This window comes from Ascaphus truei, chromosome 7 (genome assembly GCF_040206685.1).
Source record: "Ascaphus truei isolate aAscTru1 chromosome 7, aAscTru1.hap1, whole genome shotgun sequence".
Lineage (NCBI taxonomy): Eukaryota > Metazoa > Chordata > Amphibia > Anura > Ascaphidae > Ascaphus > Ascaphus truei.
Genome location: NC_134489.1, coordinates 88,310,364 through 88,333,291, shown reverse-complemented (window position 1 = coordinate 88,333,291; position 22,928 = coordinate 88,310,364). Strand labels below are relative to the sequence as shown.

Below are 22,928 nucleotides of genomic sequence, written 5' to 3'. Positions count from 1 at the left end.
ACATTTCTATATTTAGGCCTTAAAGTCATATTGAAAAATAGCCCAGGATAACCACCAGGATACTATGCAAACTATAATTCTTCCTGAAGAAGAGACACTGAGAAAAGGCTTGTGCTGTGACACCAATAGTGTAGCAAATGGAACAGTTCTGAGAAATGCACTAATAAAGTAGGAAAAATATTGTTTCTAAAATAGCTTTATTTCTGGATTGCGGCTTTTTCCCCCCCATTCGATTAATCTGCAGTTTGTAGCTTTGTGTTCTTAACATGATTAAAACTGTATTACCGCTAAACAGTTTACGCTAAGGAAATCAAGGCATTTTAGTATATTTTCAGCACTATCTTGCATTTTTTTAAATTGCTCATCAGAAAGTCATATCATTTCTTAATCAACAAACAGCAAACCCATCAGAGAAAATGACACGTTTTTATACGCTCCCACCCCCTACAAACGCAGATCGTCCCAATAGTGCAACAGCAAAAAAAAAAAAAAAAAACAAGAGGAAGGTTAGAAAGCATAACAATTGGTATTAACCCCGTAAGTGCCAGAGATGCCTCCAATGATCTGCTCTGTGAAGCAGGCCCCTGTAAGACACAATGGTTTGGAAAACTGCATCCAGCACAGTATTTGTAGTGGGGTTTTTTTTGTTTGAGAGTTACAATTAATTGCAACTCGTTACACCTTTTCCTCCTCTGCTAGCAAAGGAACCTGCAATGCACTCGCTAGCTAACCCTCTTGCAGCAAAGCGTCTAATGGTCTTTGTGCTGGCACATATACGCAAATAGATCAACCCCAAAACAGACGTCCTATTTCAGGCTGCATTTACATGGCCAGAGTGTAAGGTCACTGTGCTTCTTTCTGATTTTCCCTCCAACAAGAGCTGCTGCTGTTACACAAAGAATACGTCCCCTGAGACCCAGTGTGTCTCTTCTGCTATCAAGATCCCTCCTCCTCCCCCCCCCCTCTGAAAGGATGGAATGAGGATGGTCTCTAACAGGCTTTGCACATCCTTTGCAGAGCAGCTCTTAAGAAGCACATTCAGCCTCTTCCTTTCAATTGTATGGTCAACATTTAAATACAAACATTAAAATCCTTCCTACCAACGGACCCAGGAAAAAAGAATGCCTAGGAAAAATAAGCAGCTCTCGTGCTTCCTCCTATGCTATCAACGTGGTACAAAATCCATTTAATTTGGAGGAAATAAGAAATCTGTCTGAAATCGGTATAAATGTGAGTTTAAAATCATTTTTTAAGGTCATTTTACACTATAACCTAATTCCATGGTAGGCAGGAATAAAGCTTTATCAGAACTAACATGGAATCTTATCTGCTCTCCTGTGGTTATCACACCAGTAGGTTTACACATCTGCAATGACGTACACACTGGACTATTTTATGAAAATCAATGCATTCTTGTATAACATGACTTATTTATTACAGTGCCCCAATGATGTTGTGTTGTTTTTCAGTGTGGTAATATCGCCTCTCTTTGAAAGCATTGTATTTACCCTTTCAGCACTGCCACTGGGGGATTCTGCATTGAATTGCCCCAGAGTGCGGGCCCTTTCAGCCTTAAAGGTGTTCCGAAATGTGCTAATTTGCAATAATTCACACAGAAGTAATACTAATGATCAAATCCATATCGCAGACTCAGTTCTATTGATAAAGGTGACAGATTTAAAAGGTTTTTTTCGTGCTCACTTTTGAGAGAAATGTAAAACATTTGGGCAATTGCAACAAAGGATCACTGTTTTCAGGTAAAATGAATAAATGTGTATTGTTCCACATGTCATATTTCTGTACTTACAGTTCCCATTATCATATTTTAAGAATACTAACCCAAACTGTGCACCTAATGCAGACATACAGTGTATATATGCAAGCAGATCCCATCCCATTGCAATGCACACTAATACTGAGAGCTACAAATGTAATCACACAGCAAATGAACAACAAAAAAGCTTGGCGATTCTGCAGATAGTCTACACCTTCTAAAAATATTACTCCGTCTAAGTAACGATGGAAAACCAGGTGCAAGAAACCCTCTAGCACCACATGCTAAATTTCCTGTGTAATAATGGATTGTGGGGCAAAGGATCCTTTGGGCTTCTGTTAGAAGCATATGTCCCCTATTTGCTACATGCACAATAATCCTCTATTCTACATCCCCATTCTCTGCATGTGCTGAAAGGCTGACAGCAATAGACGGTGTGTGAAAAAATGCTTACCGCCTCCGAATCTTCAAATCCATGCAGGTACAAATTGTCGTACATGGAGGTCTAATAATCCACAGCACCTCTCAATGCAGAAAGGAAGCTGCCACCAGACCAATGCTAGGAATAGAAGGCAGATAAGGCCTGAGACGAAGAGACCAAGCCTGCCCTGTCAATTTTCTGTGGATTCCCCAGCCAAGATGCTGTTCATTCACATTATAGAGGGAAGGTTATCCCTAGAGGCAGTCCAGACCTGGCATTGTATCTGTCTTCCAAATACAGTGCATAAAAGCAAACCCTTCCCCACTAAGGACTGATGATAGAACTAGGAATGTGTCCTGCGATTGGCTGGGATCTCTCAGCTGGAAGTTCATTCGCTTTGATAGTGGATGACGAGCAGAAGGTTTACACTGTAAAATGCAAGAAGCCTTTTCCTGGGGTTTTTCGTACTTAGGAATGAATCTATTAATATGCCTAATAATCACAGTGTACCATTTGTGGTTGTAGCTAGCACTCAAATCCTACTGGTGTTAAGAATTTCTAGGTATGATGTATTAACATTGTATATATGTATATACATTCATACACATTATATATATATATATATATATATATATATATATATATATATATATATATATATATACAGGCATACCCCGCATTAACGTACGCAATGGGACCAGAGCATGTATGTAAAGCGAAAATGTACTTAAAGTGAAGCACTACCTTTTTTCCCACTAATTGATGCATGTACTGTACTGCAATCGTCATATACGTGCATAACTGATATAAATAACGGTTTTTGTAACAAGCTCTATAGTCTCCCCGCTTGCGCACAGGGAGCCGGTATTGCTGTTCAGGACGTGCTGACAGGCGCATGCGTGAGCTGCCGTTTGCCTATTGGGCAATATGTACTTACTCGCGAGTGTACTTAAAGTGAGTGTCCTTAAACCGGGGTATGCCTGTATATATATATATATATATATATATATATATATATATATATATATATATATATATATATCCCAAACCATGCTAAGAATTTGCTGTGTATCATATTATTCATAGTTTCTAACATGTTTCTTATTCGTCTCTCATTTATTCTTTATGGAGATTCTTATAAATCCTCCTTGTGCATTAGTAATTATGTATCTTCTTTTTTAATCAGTATAATCCTGCCAATTTCTTCAGATCACAATCGCAGTGTCAGAGGAACAACTGCAGCCAAAGTTCATGTTATTCTTCTCGGTGCTTTAACCACAAGAGTTACGTTACCATCTGCTGATTTGATTTTACTAGATTTTATTATTTAAAATCCTCTGTTTCCTCCTAGATCTAAGTGTCAGTGGAGCGTGTACCAAGAATCACACTATAACCACAGCAATACTTAATATGGAATTGTACTGCAGCAATCTTTCCTCATTTAGACATTGGTAACTTTCTAGCACTAAAAGAAAGTGCGTTTGTCTCATTTCTGAAATCTTTAATACACGGTCAACAATCGTTGGCTCCTTGACCATTTTAGAACTTGAGAAAAATGACCCTTAAGTGTTTTCAGTTTATTTGACTCCAGTATATGCTGGTATACATCTGCAGTTGTCTGAAAAAGAAAGTACACCCTCTTTGAATTCTATGGTTTTACATATCAGGACATAATAACAATCATCTGTTCCTTAGCAGGTCTAAAAATTAGGTAAATACAACCTCAGATGAACAACAACACATGACATACAGTGGCGGCCGCCTTCAGCCTCGTGCGGCCGTTTCAGCGCGACTTTTAAAACCGCGGGCAGATGCAGTGTTTGATGCGGCATGTTCCGGTATTATTAGGCGCCGCGGGCGGTTTCATTGTATTAGCGCAATTAGCGCTGTCTCGCTATGAACGCGGCAAAGTGCGTGACATTCGGAAAACATCCCCGAAAAAATTTGGGGATGTAGGAGAATAAAAGGGGCCGCGACAGTATTACACCGTGTCATGATTTATTTAACAAAAATAAAGCTAAAATGGAGAAGCCATGTGTGAAAAACTAAGTATACCTTATGATTCAATAGCTTGTAGAACCACCTTTAGCAGCAATAACTTGAAGTAATCGTTTTCTGTATGACTTTATCAGTCTCTCACATCGTTGTGGAGAAATTTTGGTCCACTCTTCTTTACAACGTTGCTTCAGTTCATTGAGGTATGTGGGCATTTGTTTATGCACAGCTCTCTTAAGGTCCCACCACACCCTTTCAATCGGGTTGAGGTCTGGACTTTGACTGGGCCATTGCAACACCTTGATTCTTTTCTTTTTCAGCCATTTTGTTGTAGATTTGCTGGTGTGCTTGGGATCATTGTCCTGTTGCATGACCCAATTTCGGCCATGCTTTAGCTGTCGGACAGATGGCCTCACATTTGACTCTAAAATACTTTGGTATACAGAGGAGTTCATGGTCGACTCAATGACTGCAAGGTTCCCAAGTCCTGTGGCTGCAAAACAAGCCCAAATCATCACTCCTCCACCACTGTGCTTGACAGTTGGTACACAGTGTTTGTGCTGATATGCTGTGTTTGGTTTTCGCCAAACGTGGCGCTGTGCATTATGGCCAAACGTCTCCACTTTGGTCTCGTCTATCCAAAGGACATTGTTCCAGAAGTCTTGTGGTTTGTTCAGATGCAACTTTGCAAACCTAAGCCGTGCTGCCATGTTCTTTTTAGAGAGAAGAGGCTTTCTCCTGGCAACCCTTCCAAACAACTATACTTATTCAGTCTTTTTCTAATTGTACTGTCATGAACTTTAACATTTAACATGCTAACTGAGGCCTGCAGAGTCTGCGATGTAACTCTTGGTTTTTTTGCAATTTCTCTGAGCATTGCATGGTCTGACCTTGGGGTGAATTTGAATGTCCACTCCTGGATGAAAATGGATGTCTCTAGAGCGGTACACGGAAAGAATCCCTTTGTAAGCGCACCGCAGACCTTTATAGAATAAAAGTGGTCAGGGGAGAAAAATATTTATGTGTATAACAAATGGTGTAGTTCTTTACTTTTATTAGGTTCAGTGAAAGTGTAATAAAAACAGTATACGTTCTTGTACTTGGTTGTGTATACTGTGTTTAAAAATAGACTTTGGAAGGTCTATATGATCTACCATACGCCCCCTGGTAGCTTATGAGTAGAAGTAGTTAGCTTCGAGACTGTTATAGGTCACTTTAATAGTCTGTATGTTATTGCTGCATCTCCGCTGGTAGTTGCGTCTAATAGTGGGGCAGATACTAATATAGATTGTCGTTTGCTCGGTGTCTGGCTTGCTGTGGTCGCGACTGTTGTGGCTGGCGGTTTTACTACCCACCACCAGTACACACTCAAGTGTACCGTTCCTGCTTATTTCCGATCGTTTCTATGCTATCAAAAACGGACAGGCATCCTAAGGACACCTATTGAAGGCCCCGGTTCCTGCACATGTGTGCTACACTCTGCACCACGCTACCACACGTGGAGGACAGGAGAGTGAACAGAGACAGCCCCAGCGCGCGGGTCTGATCTCTCAGAACTGAGATTACCCTTCATACTTCCTATGTGATGCCCTACTCCTGTGATAGACACCAGAATCGGGGATTATTAAAGAAATTTTATATGTAAGTTACTAATTTTATTATTTGTTGCTAATACAATATCTATCTCTCATCTTGGTGCGCTTTTGTGTTTTTTCTTGTTTTGCTGACTCTCTGAAACAACAGTACCTACCCATACTAACCTGAGCATAGGGTACACACGGACATCTCGGGGTAGGCAGTGACACTATCCCGTTCCCACGCATGCGCAGTCAGAGTCTCCACTGGAGCACAGACCAACCGTATCCGACACATGCATAGCCAGAATCTCGTCTGGAACACACAGCATCCGCATTATTTAACCCAGCCTTCCTACATAGGGGATCCTGTGACAATCCCAGATACAACAGTGTTTAGCCACACTCACCTGCATGCGCAGTCAGAGTCTCCACTGAAGCATAAAACGCATCTGACACACGCATTGCCAGAACCTCTTCTGGAGCGCAGAGCATCCACACTACCTAACCCAGCCCGCTCACACAGAGATATCATATGACTATACCTGGCACTATAGGGAATAGCCATACATATCTACACTAGGGGCACGAAAATTAGCCTCAACATTGTATACACACAACGAGCATGATGGCATAAACAGATCACATGTGCGCTGAGTGTGTAGGTCTCCTACAGCAATCCCAACAGGTCTGACCTGTCCAAACGGGGGATAAACAAATAATCATCTGTATACTCTGATACCACTCGGCTACTGTGTGTAACTCACCACAGCAAGCCAGACACCGAGCAAACGACAATCTATATTAGTATCTGCCCCACTATTAGACGCAACTACCAGCGGAGATGCAGCAATAACATACAGACTATTAAATTGACCTATAACAGTCTCGAAGCTAACTACTTCTACTCATAAGCTACCAGGGGGCGTATGGTAGATCATATAGACCTTCCAAAGTCTATTTTTAAACACAGTATACACAACCAAGTACAAGAACGTATACTGTTTTTATTACACTTTCACTGAACCTAATAAAAGTATAGAACTACACCATTTGTTATACACATAAATATTTTTCTCCCCTGACCACTTTTATTCTATAAAGGTCTGCAGTGCGCTTACAAAGGGATTCTTTCCGTGTACCTCTCTAGATACACCCATTTTCATCCATTGATATACTCCCTAGACAGCACGCCTCAACCACCAAGGGGTTAGAGCGAGGTTCCTATCCATAGTTGTTAATGTCCACTCCTGGGAAGATTGGCAACTGTCTTGAATGTTTTCTGCTTTTGAATAATCTTTCTCACTGTAGAATGATGGACTTTAAATAGTTTGGAAATGGCCTTATAACCCTTCCCAGATTGATGGGCAGCAATAATTGCTTCTCTAAGATCATTGCTGATGTCTTTCCTCCTTGGCATTGTGTTAACACACACCTGAATGCCCCAGACCAGCAAACTGCTAAAACTTCGGCTTTTATAGAGGTGGTCACACTTGCTGATGATCAATTAATCCAGGGCATATGATTAGCAGCACCTGTCTGCTACTTAACATCTTGATTCCTATGGAAGCAGTAAGGGTGTACTTAGTTTTTCACACATGGCTTCTCCATTTTGGCTTTATTTTTGTTAAATAAATCATGACACGGTGTAATATGTCATGTGTTGTTGTTCATCTGAGGTTGTATTTACCTAATTTTAAGACCTGCTAAGGAACAGATGATTGTTATTATGTCCTGATATGTAAAACCATAGAATTCAAAGAGGGTGTACTTTCTTTTTCACACAACTGTAATTCCAACGGATTCTTCCTGCCGAAGTCAATAAATAATACAAGGAAGCCAGCCTGTTCAATCATCACCAATTGACCTTAAAAGGATACATATTTTGCAAGTTTTCACGTAGTATTTAACTACTGTGCAAATCTGGGGCAACAGAGAGCTTGTACGTGTACCTCCCACCCCTCACCTGCACCGTAACCCTTTCATTGCCAGTGTATTGCTCCGTGAAAGGGCAAACCTCCTGTAGTGGCAGAGGACCCTGAGGTACATTGCAGTGCAATTCTTTGCAGGCTGCGCCATTAGCGAAAACGATTAAAATATGAAATTGATTTCCTAAAACCTTTACCATTACCACAACAGTGTTAAAGCGGCAGTCCAAGCTGCTGTTTTTTTATTTAAAATTTTCCCCTTTAATATGTGTAATCCACACAATGATAAGTAATTAGCTAAGTTGTCGATCGATGCGTTCTCCTGTGATCAATCGGCGAAGATTCGGCTCGGGGGTTTCACTAAATGGCTGTCAGTGCTGCAGAAGAGGACCCAAGGTGCAAAGTTCTGTGGGGAAGATTGATGCACTGCTAGAGAGATGGCAGGGCTCAAAAAGGGGTGTGCCAGACCCTGTTTCAGAAGAGGAAGGGGATGTGACTTTGTAAATGGTTGCTATAGAAACAAAAAAGGCTTGTTATATTATAATACATGAAAAATGTAATTCAGCGTTCTTTTGTTTTTGTTTTTTTAATGCTACAAGTATTTTCTCATAGTACAGAACTGATTTATTAAAAAAAAAAAAAAAAAAAAAACACATGTAGGATATTGTTTGGTCTGCAGCTTTAAGGTGATTCAAATGCTTTTTTTGGTCCTTGGTTGAGTTAAAGTAAATACAATATATTTGCAATGGATACCCTAGAAAGACAAAACTCTAAAGCTAGTGAAAAATAATGCATGACACTGGCAGGAATGGTTAAGGATTAGTGCTCATAATGAAAGGTGAAATTCCTTGTCAATCACTTAGGGCCCTATTCAATAAACATTGAAGTGATTGCTTTGGATGTTTTTCTCGCCAAAAAAGGTAATGTCCTCTTTTCCTTGTTCAATACAGGGCAGAAAAAGCGCCTATTAACTGCTAATATTAGCATGAAAATAAGTGATATTCTCAAAATGAAGTAAAGTGTTTTTCACTAACTTAAGTCAGGAGTGGCCAACTCCAGTCCAGAAAATGACTGAGCCACCTGTGCTGAAGCAGGGATATCCTTAAAACCTGACCTGTTAGTAGCCCTGTCTTGAGAGAGAGAGAGAGAGAGAGAGAGAGAGAGAGAGAGAGAGAGAGACAGAGACAGAGAGAGACAGAGAGAGACAGAGAGAGACAGAGACAGAGAGAGACAGAGAGAGAGAGAGAGACAGAGACAGAGACAGAGACAGAGACAGAGACAGAGAGAGAGAGACAGAGAGAGAGAGAGAGACAGAGAGACAGAGAGACAGAGAGACAGACCGAGAGACAGACCGAGAGAGAGACCGAGAGAGAGACCGAGAGAGAGACCGAGAGAGAGACCGAGAGAGAGACAGAGAGACAGAGAGAGAGAGAGAGAGAGATGGAGTGAGTGTTTGTGTGAAAGGGAGATTTTTTTTTTTCCCCCCATCGTGAAAACTTTCCATCAAAATGAAACAATATCACTGGTTTTATCCCAGATTTTATCACCTGTCGCAATCCCTGCTTTTTTGTACTGTTTTAACACTGTTTTGCATCACTTTTTGGCATCTCGGCTGTAGTTGTGTATGCTAATTGGTTGTTTTTTTCAGTTAAAAATTGTAGATGAGTTTTATTGAATGTTATTGATTACCAGGGCTGGTGCAGGGGGATTTGATGCCCCAGGCAAAACTTCCGCCTTTTCCCTTACACCCAATGAGCTTTCAAGAAATAAAAATGTATCTGCCATGATGTCACGTAAACTGAAAAATGTAAATGTTACACACAATCAAGTTCCACCAACTGACTCCCGCAATTTATAGAACTAAGGCAAAACAATCCTGTCATTTGTAACTGTATGTGTCAATATTATGTTGATGGGACTGGACCCTGACACAATCCCCGCTCTCTGTCTCACACCCCCCATTATCTCTCTCCCCTCTCATATTCTCTCCCTCAACCCCCCCTCCCACATTCTCTCTCTCTCTATCATCCCGCTTCTCTCAATCTCCCCCCTCTCCCTCTTCCTTCCCCTCTCACATTCTCTCTTTGACCCCTCTAATTCTCTCCCCTCCTCTCATTCTCTCTCCTTCAACCCCCTCATCCCTATCATTCTCTATCCCTCCACTCATGATCTAACCCCGCCTCCTCTCATTCTAACCCCGCCTCCTCTCATTCTCCCCCCCCCTCCTCCTCTCTCCCCCCTCCTCTCTCATTCTCTCTCCACCCCTCCTCTCTCATTCTCTCTCCCCCCTCCTCTCTCATTCTCTCCCCCCCCCTCCTCTCTCATTCTCTCTCCCCCTCCCCCCCCCCCCCCCACCTGGCTGTGGAGTGTGTGACATCCTTCCTGGCAGTGGCAGACCACGGAAGTCTTCAATGATTTCCGGGTTGGACAGCTGGGGCAGGCACCGCACCACACAACCCTTCCCCTCCCCCCTCCTCTTGCACTGCTGCTGCTTCCGCCACCTCCTCCTTTATTTAGCCACTAGGCGGTCCTGAGTATTACATATGTAGTCCCCCTGCCTTATATGGCTGGATTTCCCAAAACAAACTGTTTTTAAACACTGACAAGACTGTAACAATGGTATTTGGGACCAAGACTAAATTTGTAAAGCTTCCAGTGACTGAGCTCCTGATTAGAACCAGCGCTAACACCACCCTAACCCCTGTCACTAGTTTTAAATACCTGGGCTTATGGTTTGACTCCCACTTAACATTCGGGATGCACATTGATACCCTGACAACCAAGACCTATGCCAAACTAGGGGTATTTTACAGGAACAAATCCTCCCTAAGTCTCCTGGTCAGAAAGCGTATCGCACAGCAGATGCTAATGCCAATTATTGACTATGGAGACATAGTATATGGCTCGGCTCCTCAAACCCACCTTAGCAAACTTGACACCCTCTACAATTCAATTTGTTGTTTTGTTCTCCAATGCAACTACAACACACATCACTGCGAAATGCTCAAAGAACTAGAGTACTAGAGAACTAGAGAAATGGTCAACACTAGAGTCTAGGCGCAAAGTTCACCTTTCCTGTCTTGCCTTTAAATTCTTCATGGGCAAGCTACCCAGCTACCTGAACAAGCTCCTCACCCCTACCACTTGCAGCACTTATCACCTGAGATCAGACTCCAAAAGACTATTCATGGTCCCAAGGCTCAACAAAGTATCCGGACGTTCCTCCTTCTCCTTCCGTGCACCCCAAAACTGGAACAACCTACCAGAGACTCTCACATCCACCACCAGTTTAAGTTCTTTCAAATCTAAGGCTGTCTCACATTTTAACCTGGTCTGTAACTGTTTCATACGCTCATAATATATATTTTCTTTAACTGTGCACGCAATGTCTTGTATATAATGTATACCCTGCTCATTTATGTAACTGTACCTGTAACCATGTACTATTTGTTTTACTCTGTGCCCAGGACATACTTGAAAACGAGAGGTAACTCTCAATGTATTACTTCCTGGTAAAATATTTTATAAATAAATAAAATAAATACTAACGTCTATAAGGGGTTAACTGGGTGGGATCACTCAGGGTTTGCCCTTCCCCTTTCTACCATGTGACCAGTGATGATGTCAGCATGGGAAGCACAGACGGTATATATAGTCCCACCCTTTGTTCTGGAAGCAGATTCTTCAAAGTTTTGACTGGGGTCTTCAATGCAAGTCCTGTATATAGAGTTTGTATGTATCTAGGCTGCAGCAAGTATGTCTATTTCACTGTTTATTATTTTCCAGTTAAGTAACATGCCCCGATATTCAGTAAGTGCCTGTTAAAGGATTAGGAAGCCTAAGTTCGCAGCAGAAGGATGCCACACTATCCTCACAGAGTTGCCCATATTGCAACCCGTACTCCACAAGATTGGCCCAATTAACCAGTCCATTTCTCGCATCACTGTTTCCCTGCAAGTTATTCTGCTAAGTCCTCATGCAACGGCTAACTAAGCCTATATACCTCCTCTGGATAGAACTAGATGATGATTCCCTATATTATTTGCCACGTGTACTGCGAGTATCTATATGAACTGTTTTTGGACAGCTGTTCAATAAAAACTTGTTCTTTTATAAAAGTTCCTGGCGCCCATTTCTATACTGCACTTTCATCCACGCCCAGCGAGCACTTACCCGTGCACAATCTATATGGCTGATAGACCGAGCAATTCTGTCTTTATGGACTAACAATTCATAGCCTGCCATTGGGTGTCACACATACATTCAAACAAATCCTAGAGTGGTCCCGTTTATTATTTCTGCAAACTGATATCAATCTAACTTTCCGATGCTTCTCAGACTTACTAAGATTAAGATGATTGAAGCATCTCTTTCCTTGTAGTGGGAGACAACTGTTCCGCAGACATATGCTCCTGGAGTTTTCTGGAAAGAAACACGAGTGCTCGCAAGGCATTTTTTTTTTAACTCATAGATATGGAAACCTCACCATGTATATACTGTATATATATTTTTTTATTTACACTGGGATACCAATGTAGGCAGTGCTTTACAAAATAATACATAACGGGGAATTATCATATGATAAGTGTAGCAAAAAAGTTCAGGAAGAGCTGTTCCGGGAAGACAAAAGTGGTATGTTAGGAGACTTACAGAGAGAGTGAAGTAGACGGCAGTGCCTGACCATGATGGTTGGTAAGTGCATCTGTGGGTATAGTGTAGTAGAGATGAGTACAGGCTATTTGAAATGCTTCAATCAGAAGATGTGATTTTGGGGTTGACTTATTGGAGGGAAGAAAAGGTCCTTGGCATATATATCGAGTGTGAGGGTGTTCCCCGGGTAGAGGGCACTGAAGGAAAAAAGGTGTAAAGTGAGAGCGCTGCAGAGGTAAAAGGGTTGGAAAGGAGACAATCATGAGCTAAGCACAAAAGAAGTACAAGGGCATAGAAAGAAATCAAAGCTGGTCTGTAGGGATGAGTGGACGAGTGGGCGAGCGGAGAGCCTGCAGGGTAAGAAGAAGACCTTTGTTGGTGATCCAGAACTTGATGGAAATCCAAGAGGGGGAATTGAAGAGATGAAGCAGAGAGACCTGTTAGTAGGAAATTACAATAATCTAGACCAGGGGTGCACAAACTGGGGGGGTGAGAGAATTTTTTGAGGGGGTGCGGCAGTTACAGAGGTCCCACGCTCTTCCCTAAAGCATTAAAATGAAATGCCGGGGAGCGGCAGAGGCCTCTGTAACTCACTTACCTGCCCTCCAATGGCTTTAGGCGACGCGACCCCATGGCAACGCTGCGTCAAATGACGTTGTGGTGTCACGTGACGTCACATGACCCTGCGGCGTCATTTGACGCCGGATACCAGGTGGAGGGGGGGGGCACGAGCACTGGGGCTGAGCAAGCAGGGCGGCACAGGGCCAAACGTTTGCACACCCCTGACCTAGACCATATAGGATAAATGCATGCATCAGAGAGGTTTAGCAGTACAGTGACAGAGGAAAGGGCGGATCTTGGCAATGTTAGAAAAGGAGTCAAATGTCACACCTAGGCAATGTGCTTTGGTAATAGGACGGATGGTGGTTCAGTTTACAGTGGTAAAACGGGGGTATTGGGCCAATTTTAGGAGGAAATATGAGAAGCTACGTTTTGGACATATAAGGCAGCGGAGGGCCATCAAGGAAGTAATCAGAGACTGGGTTGTTGGTGTGAGGTTTGAGGTGCATAGACGTGTATCATCTATGTAAAAGTGATATTTGAAGTCGGCTATATTAATTGGCTCGACAGCAAGGGATTTAATGGCAGGCATTTTGAACTTTTCAAACTCTGAGTTTCCCAGACTGGAACAATCCTGCTCTTGGAATTGATTTAACAATTGTAAAATGAAATGTAGAACATGATGGATTGCTGCTTTAAATTATATCAATGCAAAAAAATATTTGGTATTCAATTTTTTTTTACATTTTGAAATCGTACTTTAATAGAAATACTGATTTCTTCATTGCCAGGGTAAAACGTTTCAGAATACTTAGTCTAGGATTTAAGTCCTTAAAGCTGCAGTTCAGTCAATATCCTGCATGTGGTTTTTTTAAAATAAATCAGTTCTGTAGTAAGAAAAAATACTTTTAGCATTTTCTGTTTTAAAAAAAACAACTTTGAAAGACCAATTTTCTTGTATTCTATTATAACAGTCATTTGCTAAGGCCCTGCCCCTTCATGTCCTGTCACAAGCTCTGGCACACCCCTTTGTCACCACTGCCCTCCCTCTAGCACTTGTCAGTGCAGGAATGCTCATGAATATTCATGAGCTTCCACTGCCAGTCAAGCAGATTATAAACAAATCCCAGCTTTTAATATGTCACCAAATTTCGACCTATCAATACATGGAAAACGAATTGATCTGCAGCTATACAGTTCTTTAGCTAATTAGAGATTGCACACATAAAACTATTGAAGTAAAAAAATAAATGTAAAAAAAAAAAAAAGACTGAACTGCAGCTTTAAGGGACCAACCTGCCCCGTAAAATTGTTGTTTTTAAAATCTCACATGAACCAGGGGGGTGTCCTTTGGAGTTCATCCCTGGTCCCCCGACATCCGGGGACTCCCCATTCCTAAACAACGAGCCCTGGGTCCACCAGGCCAACTGGAAGACACAAAAAGGCCACGGAGATAAGGGCTATCTCTGGCGGTCAATAGAAAAGCCATAATGTCATCCGGTAACATATTGGTATTGGTGTGTGTCAAAATTGGTACAATAACATTATTCAGGATTTAAAAGGTTCCCTGGAGGTCAGGAGGGCACCGATCAGCTCAGGAAAACCCACTGGTTCAGGTAAGCTAAAATAAAGAGAAACTGTTTCACAAATAGAGTGCTGCTTTACAGTCACCTCCCCAAAAAAGTTAAATAAAGTACTGAGCACTGTAACACCTTGCTATTTATCAATATATGTTTAACGATTTAAAATAAGAAAGTTTACAAACTTTTCAAATTAAGGACAGAATATACAAAATTTGTGTGTGGGTGCGAGAGATGGTGGGGAAATACAAATAATAAACATTGAGCAAAATACTTTAAATGTTTTGTAAAAAAAAACAAATGTATTTTGCGCCGTTTCACATTTAATGGTGTTACATAGTTTAACTATGTTACATAGTTATGTTGCCAAGTCACCTGATGGATACTATTCTGCCCCTGTACTGGCAGTAAGCCCTGGTACAATCAGGTTGCCAGTAGTTGATATGGGGTTTTCCCCCTCCGAGGAGCTGCACTTGAGTGACAGCGGGAGGCGGTGACATCCGGCCTGGGCATGACCAATCATGAGACAGACCTGGTGCCCTCCTCCTGGCTGTACTTAAGAGCAGTGCCGCCCCAAATTCAGTAGTGCCTCTACCCACTTGAGAGGGGCAGGTCACACAGCCAAGACGCTGACTATTGGGCCTTCTCTGGTCCTCTTCCCTGCGGGGGGAGAGTGAGTGTGTACCATACCTCTGCTCCTGCTAGCGGGCAGGGAAGAGCTGGGACTGCTGTGGGTGCCATTGGCCTGTAGTGAGGTCAAGGGACCATCCTTCAGTGGTAGCTGAGAGACTGCATTGGGCAGAACTCTGCCTTGTTACTGTGCTGTACAGTGAGGACAATAAACGTTCCTGTTATACCTCCTGCCTGGTGTGTGACCTTAATGGGGGGAGAGGTAATCGTTCTACCGTGGGAGATCACTTTCATTTTCCTGGAGCCTACGGCAGATGGAGGCGCTGCACTGCTAAAGAATATGTAGGGTATGAACCTCAGAAGCCTAGTACTGTGTCCCCACTACCACCTGCGGACGACTCAGCCCTCCTGTTACCAGCAGGTATTATTCACCACATACTTAGTAATGGCCAAATCTCCCACCAGGTGGGGGAAACACTGACACAGTTACATAGTAGATGAGGTTGAAAAAAGACATGCGTCCATTAAGGTCAACCTATGCTAAATTTAGATTTAAATTTAGTATGTATCTATGTTTTGATGGCTTCTTTGTATGTTAACCAACAATAGTTGTGTTTTATTATTTTTGAGATCTTTTCCGAAGGTATTCATGAAGATATCCCTCAGCATTCCATGGACATAGCATAGAATGATATGGATGCCGGTAACTGGACTACATAAGGGTCGCCATTTTGGAATTCATAAGGCTTTTAACAACAACCCTATGCACACCAAGGTGTCTGATACTATGAGTACTTCAGTGGTCAAATGTTTTAAAATATTAGTATTTCACCCAAACAAAACTATTGGAAGATATCACAATTAAATATGTATATTGATGTATGTACTGATAAGCGGAGCGGTTTAAACACTGCTTTTGAACTGGGTGAATCCAGTTCAAACACCAGTGTCAGCTTTTCTTGTGATCTTAGGTAAGTCACTTTATCGCCCTGTGGGGCTTATTCAATAAAGTGTGATATTGCCAATTCAGCCCCAGTGCACAGAAAGTTCCATTGACTATCACAATTATTATATATGCCCTAGTTTCTCCGAATTTGATTGTAAGTGCTCTAAACAGGGTCTATATACAGTACACAGAAAGCATCAGTGGCAGCTAAACTGGGTAGGTCAGAGGAGCCTTTACCCATCAACTCAGTTGAGTGGCACCGCAGTGGTTATCTTCTGCAGTTGCTGCTGCATCTTATGACAATCACTTGGGGCAGCAGGAATAGGGTGCCCATATTTGTCCCAGCAAAAACCAGGACAAATGTCACGCATGCGCAGTCGGCGCTTGCCAGGGGGATCCAAAAACGGGGACCACACCTGAAAAAGTCGGGACAGATCCCGAAAAACCGGGACTGTCCCGGCTAAAATGGGACATCTGGCAGGATGGCATCTAAGCAGGAAGCCGGGCTCTCCGATGCTGGCAAGAGAATTAACTGTGTCTTCTCTCTGCCAGCATCAGAGTTAGACAAAGTAAGAGTCTATGTTCATCCTTTTCCACCCTTGAGAGCTGTGAGAGAGGGGAGGGAGTTTCCAGGAGGCTAGGTGGGGGTGTCACCCACACGCGGGAGGAAAAAGAAGAGTATATGCAAGTGAGCTGGAGGAGGAGGATAACAAGAAAACAAGACATGGGGCATCAGTTGTGGGAGTGAAGTAAGTGAGGGTATGTGGGATGAGAGAAGAACGTGTGCAGTGAGAAAAGGGGACATGAGGTATGAGAGGGATGGGGCGAGAGAAAATGAGAGGGATGGGAGAAAGAGAAAATGAGAGGGATGGGGGAGAGAATGAGAGGATTAGGGGGGAGAGAAATTAAGAGATGGGGAGGGAAAATGAGAGAGATGGGGGGCATAGAAAAGGAGATAGATGGGGGGCATAGAAAAGGAGATAGATGCGGAGAGAAAAAATGAGAGGCATGGGGGGGGAGAGAACAGAGAGAGGGAAGGGGAGAGCAAGGGGGTGAGAGTGTGACTGCAGGTATGTTATTTATAAATGATCTGACCATTGTGTAATTTTTCTAAATTTCTCTAGGTACACACCAATTTGCACCTTTTCATATTCTATTGCATAAAAAATTCTGGGTATGGCGCTCTGTCCCCAGAATTTTTTTACGAAATGGAATATGAAATGGTGCAAACTGGAACTAGAGAGAAATTTAGAAAAATGATGTAATGGCCAGATCATTTATAAATAACATACCTCCCCGCAGACTTTTCTTGAGTGTGTCACACCTTTCACCATTGTGTCCAGTATTTTTGGAGAAGCCATCTGGCAACCCTACAGTAAGTGTGTGGGGTAAAAATAAGTGTGGAAGAAATGCATACGGTGACAAAAAGGCCAAAAAGGCATGTAGAGCATGAGCAGGGCTTTGAGGCGGTGGAGAGGACGATGGGGCAGATAAGACATACTGGGAGGGCTTATTTACTAACATTTCCTAGCTGCAAAACTGGGGCAAAAACGTTGCAAAAAGAATTGCACCAAATTTAGCAACGGAGGAACTCCAAATACGTTTAATAGGATTAATTTTCTTTGATAAATCCAGTGCTGTTCTTCGTCTGTAGGATTTGCTTCGGCTTTGCACTTAACATGTCAAAACTGGGGGATTCTCGTCTTTATATAGTAAGGATTACATTGTTGTGTAGAGTTCAAGTTCAACAGAATCTTACGAAGGTAGTTCCGTAACCAATAATTACACGTAGCATCATTTGCTTTACGTTGATAACTTTCATCACTGTGAAACCACCAGTAGATTTAAATTTGGGGAGAATATTGATTAAAAAGACAATTCTTTTGCTGGACCCCTTTTGGGAATTTTTGAACATGCGTTTGTAGATGTGTAACTCGCCCTGCATGGGGTTCTCCTTTAGTGCACCTACATAAGCATTGTCTGATATATTAACAACCACACTGCCTAAGAGAGGCTATCCCATTATATTTTAAAATCCAGGCGATTTCAGGGACCTAAATACACAGCCTGGACACCATTCAAAATTTCCCCCCTACAAAAAAATATAAACAAATGGCGGCCCTGTCTGCAACGTGTTACTATAAATACGTTGTGTAACCTTTACTGCTTCTGGCATCTGCCAACTATACGTCTGGGGTGCTTGGTAGGTAACTTGGCAATAAAGGAGTTAATAATATAATCATTTTTATGGTGGACTCTTTAATGAAAAGTTACAATTCCTTGTAAATTCCGTTGCTATGGAGTGCAGTGCGTTCTATACCCGCCGTGCGCTGGTGGTACAGATGCAGCCAGACTAAAGTTCCGTCTGGCTGGAGATTGCCGGGGGAAACGCAGCAGGCAGCCAGTTCTTTACCACGGAGACGCTGCACGCCGACATCAACTTCCTCGTTCAGTTGTTTATTTTGTGTTCGTTGAAGTGAAAGCATATTTTGTAGAATGGTCTTGTCAAATGTCTGGCAAGTGGGATTTTCTTGGCTTGTGCAATTGGACTTTTACTAGTATATTATGTAGTATAATAATAATAACTTTTATTTCATATAGCGCTTTTCTTCCAACAGGACTCAAAGCGCGTCACAATTACAATATAGTGAGCGGTACACAGCATTGTAAGTTGGATTTTTACAGACACAGAAGCATATTACATGCCTACATTCACAATCATAAGTCCTACAGCGTAGGGGGGTTAGCCCTCAAACTACCTGCCATTTAGTGAACATTTGTAACCCCTCCACTATTTTAGTATTTCAACCGCTCCTATGCAGCACTAAGAAAAGTGCTATTATTACTATTATTAACAAGGATGATATGCTAAGCGTAAAGGCAATTAGTGGAACTTCCTCTCTTGTTACAGAACATGAAGAGCTCAGGTGGGGCTCACTCCGGCACTACGGAACACACTGCCTGTAACAACAAGTGCTCCACCTTTACTGTATGTCCCCTACTTAATTCTCTGAGCTGGCAGGAATAGCAATTATGGTGCTGTGGAAATCTAAGTATTGATTATATTGTTTTTTCACAGATTGTAACTCAAGGTATAATTGAAGCCAGGACTAATTAAGTTTATGAGGCCATAAAATTACTTTCTGAAGCATTTGTCATTCTTTTCTATAGCACATTAATTCACTTTTGTAGCGGCTGCATAAACTGTTGCCAGTATTAGTCTGGTAGCCTGAAACATTAACTGTAAGCCTTGAATGTATACACCGCTCTTTCATTTTTTTTTTCTCCAATAGTGTCAATATCCTGCTCCTTTTAGAGAGACATTGACTAATGGAATGCAGGAAAGCAGCACAAAAACCGGAGCTACGGGGATTTACAGCTGTACCTCTGACCAGAAGATCATTAGTAGTAAGAGGGGGAGAATTAATGTGCACATCCCAAGGACCTGCAACAAGCCCTCAATTTGTGGTTATTAAAAAGCCTTAATATTGCCAACAGAAATCATGCAGTTTGTTTTCCTGAATAGTCCCATGATGAGTAGAACTTGCTCAGATCCAGCTGTCTTTGTGAGTCTTACACCAGGCCAGGTATACTAGATCTTCCAGACAATTATCCCTACTAATCACGAAGCGGCATTACATTCACATCACGGGGGCTTGTTCATAATTATTATAGCCATGTAATAAAAACACAACATATTTTTGTTATTATTATTTTGTTCCTATACAATGCTGATTGTGTTTATTGCTTTTAATAATCGGTATACAGGCAATTTAACAGATTCAGTGCTGGAAGGGTTGGTAATGCAACCTTATTTAGTTATCTATCAATATTTACTGTGAAGAGTATACTACACTGGCTACAGAAATTGCCTGTACATACATACATACATGCATGCAGCACACACACACACACACACACACACACACACACACACACACACACACACACACACACACACACACACACACACACACACACACACACACACACAATAGGTGGAGGTGAAACAGTGTTCATTCACTGACAAAGCACAAAATAGTTGCAAAATGCATAGGAAGTTGTTTTCTCATGAAGACCTGTACATAGTTGCGAAATGCATAGGAAGTTGTTTTCTCATGAAGACCTGTACATAGTTGCGAAATGCGTAGGACGTTCCCTCACAAGGACCCGTAGCAACATAGGCACGGACAGAGATTGACATCACCACGGACTGCAGTCTGCTCGGCCTGCCAGCAAAGACAGGTGATAGAGAAAATGACTTGTTTGCTATAGATAAGCTTATACTATTTTACTTATGTGAGCACATTTTAAAACCCAAAAATGAATTAAATTAATTTTATACAATCTACACTATGCTGGTCTGGACTGTGCTACCACTGTGACACCTTCTGTATCCATTGAGACGTCCGTTTGCTGTTCTCCTTCCTTCTTGCTAGCTTAGAACGTTTTGCCATTGTGGAGGAGTCTGGAATGGAGTAATGGCGGAGGTCTGAGGCAGTGTCCGCGCTGTGACCATGGGTGCTCTCAAAGTCTATATTTTACCTGTAGCATGTGAGTTGAATTCATATGTTTACTCTTTTTAATTGTTATTAAAAGCAATATTTGCCCTATGTCCATTTTCTCTCTCTCTGTGTATAATATGCTGGAGAGATTATCTGATATACCCACAAGTTCAAAGTGGTCTTAGATATCAATCACGGAGTGGAAGATATCCTTTCCCTACTCTGAGGCTTGATGTCGCATTCCCAAGGTTTAACTGCTGATTGCCCAGTTTGAGTGCAATACATGCCTGCTTTACCCAGCTAGCCTGTGAGTGCATATATTACCCTTCTACATGAGAAAACACACTGTATCACACTGAACTGCACGATTTGTGGTTTTTCTTTACCCCGCATGTGGCTCCTGGGAGTCGCGCTCCAACTTTTGCATCTGTATTTCTGTGTGACCTTCTGGAGGGTCGTCCCCCTGGAGAAGCACCTCAGAGCCTAGTAAGGGGTTGTATTTTTATATATTTGTCACATACTGTATATTCACTTATTATAACACACTTGTATTTTATTGATTGATGCACTTTGCATCTGTTTGTTTTGCATTATACAGTCTACACTATGTATGATTTTTGTGTGTGCTTCTCTTCTTCAGACCACACACACACACACACACACACACACACACACACACACACACACACACACACACACACACACACACACACACACACACACACACACACACACACACACAAGATGGGTTGTGTGCCGAACACGCGCGTTCTAAGTAAAACTTTTGTGTTTTGTCACTGAAATTGTATTTTGATTTTGATGTTTTTGATTGAACGAAAGACTTTTGAGAGTATAATTTATTTGAATAATTTTAGTAGATTAGTATAGTATATTAATATTAGTATATAATATTAGTTTGAATACATGATACAATTGACGTATAACTAAAGTAAGATACATATATTTTGGATTGTAAAGTATCTAAATGCCGTTGAGAGACTGCATCAATGGTCGAACCTGATCTTGTAGTTGGAATGGCTGGATTGGTGTTGAGAATGAAATTGAATGTTTCTTGCATGAATGTAATGAGCGGCAGTGTGAATTTGGAGCCAGCGGGGGAACGCACCTGATCGCATTCTTGTCTGCATGAACGAATTTGAGTGCGGTGTGAATTTTGTGCCAGCGGGGGCGCGCTCGTGCACCTGCCTGATCGCTTTTTCGTCTCCATCAAGGACTTTTAGTGCTGTGAGAATGCTGAGCCAGCGGGGCGTGCGATCGTGCACGCGCCTGATCGTCACACATTTTCGTCTCCATGAAAGAGTTTTAGTCCTATGGGAATTTAGGTAGGTGCCAGCAAAGAAGTTTCACTTGAAAAACACGCTGCTAAGAAACATATTGTACAGGACAGTTTTTTTTATATTGACAGAGAACTAAATAAGGTTGCATAACCAACCCTTCCAGCACTGAATTTGTTAAATTGCCTGTATACCAATATAAAAAAAAGCAGTAAACAAGATTAGCATTGTATAGAACAAAATAATAATACAAATAAGATTATGCTGTGTTTGTATTATACAGCTATACGCTCAGTTTCTGCTTTAGCCCCACTTACTGCTTTATGCCTTTCTGTGACCCATCTCATGTTGCACACATTCTAGATAGACAGACAGGATGTGGAACCCGAGAGCCACGCTCTGAAAGAGAATCGTTAAATAGATGAACACGTTCTTCTTAGAATCATCTTCTCAAAATGTTTTCAGTCTCTTCATATATGTTTTACTGCAAGGAGAAACTTTGTATAGTTTAATATGACATTTCTGTCACATGATGCAAATGACAGTCATGTTTCCTTTCTCTGTCGTCATAAGAGGGAACTCACTTAGAAAATTCTGCTTCTCTGAAGGGTTTATCTCACAACATTCTCCTCCTCATTCCAATAGTTCCACTTCCATGTGTAAGAAGACATCCTTGTTGTGTCACTAAAGAGGAAAGGTGCTAATCTAAGTTACTTACAGCTACTCACTCATCAAAGTCCATAAGGAGTTCTGGATTCCACTGGGAAGTTCATCATTAACTTCATAACAAGTCTGAATGCCTTCTATACTTTATGTTTTTACAGAGTGGTACATTTTTGGGCAATACACTACTATGGCGTTGCCGCGGTATTAATAAGTATTTCTTTATTTTAGTACGAGATCCTAACTAATAGAGATGTGCAAAATGATCGCAACAGTACGCAGACTCCGCAAAATGTGTCAGTTTTCTGAAAAACATATTCACAATAGTAGATAGAAAAGTTTGCAGCAACAACAAAAAAAACATATATGGTCCTGATCTGCAATATCACATGAACCACCTGTATGT

At 41.8% G+C, this 22,928-nt stretch overlaps 1 protein-coding gene across 2 annotated transcripts in view; it reads right to left on the bottom strand.

Moving 5' to 3' along the window:
• Nucleotides 1-22,928, bottom strand: part of CACNB4 (calcium voltage-gated channel auxiliary subunit beta 4) — a 137,774-nt gene that overhangs the window by 86,162 nt on the left and 28,684 nt on the right. Inside the window, exon 1 of one of the 2 annotated variants that reach the window (XM_075609399.1) lies at nucleotides 2,229-2,526. The exons of the other annotated variant lie outside the window; for it this stretch is intronic. Within the exon in view, the coding sequence (XP_075465514.1) occupies nucleotides 2,229-2,273 (45 nt within the window). The 5' untranslated portion in view covers nucleotides 2,274-2,526. Of the gene's footprint in view, nucleotides 1-2,228; nucleotides 2,527-22,928 lie in introns of those variants that run through there. 2 annotated transcript variants of the gene reach the window in all.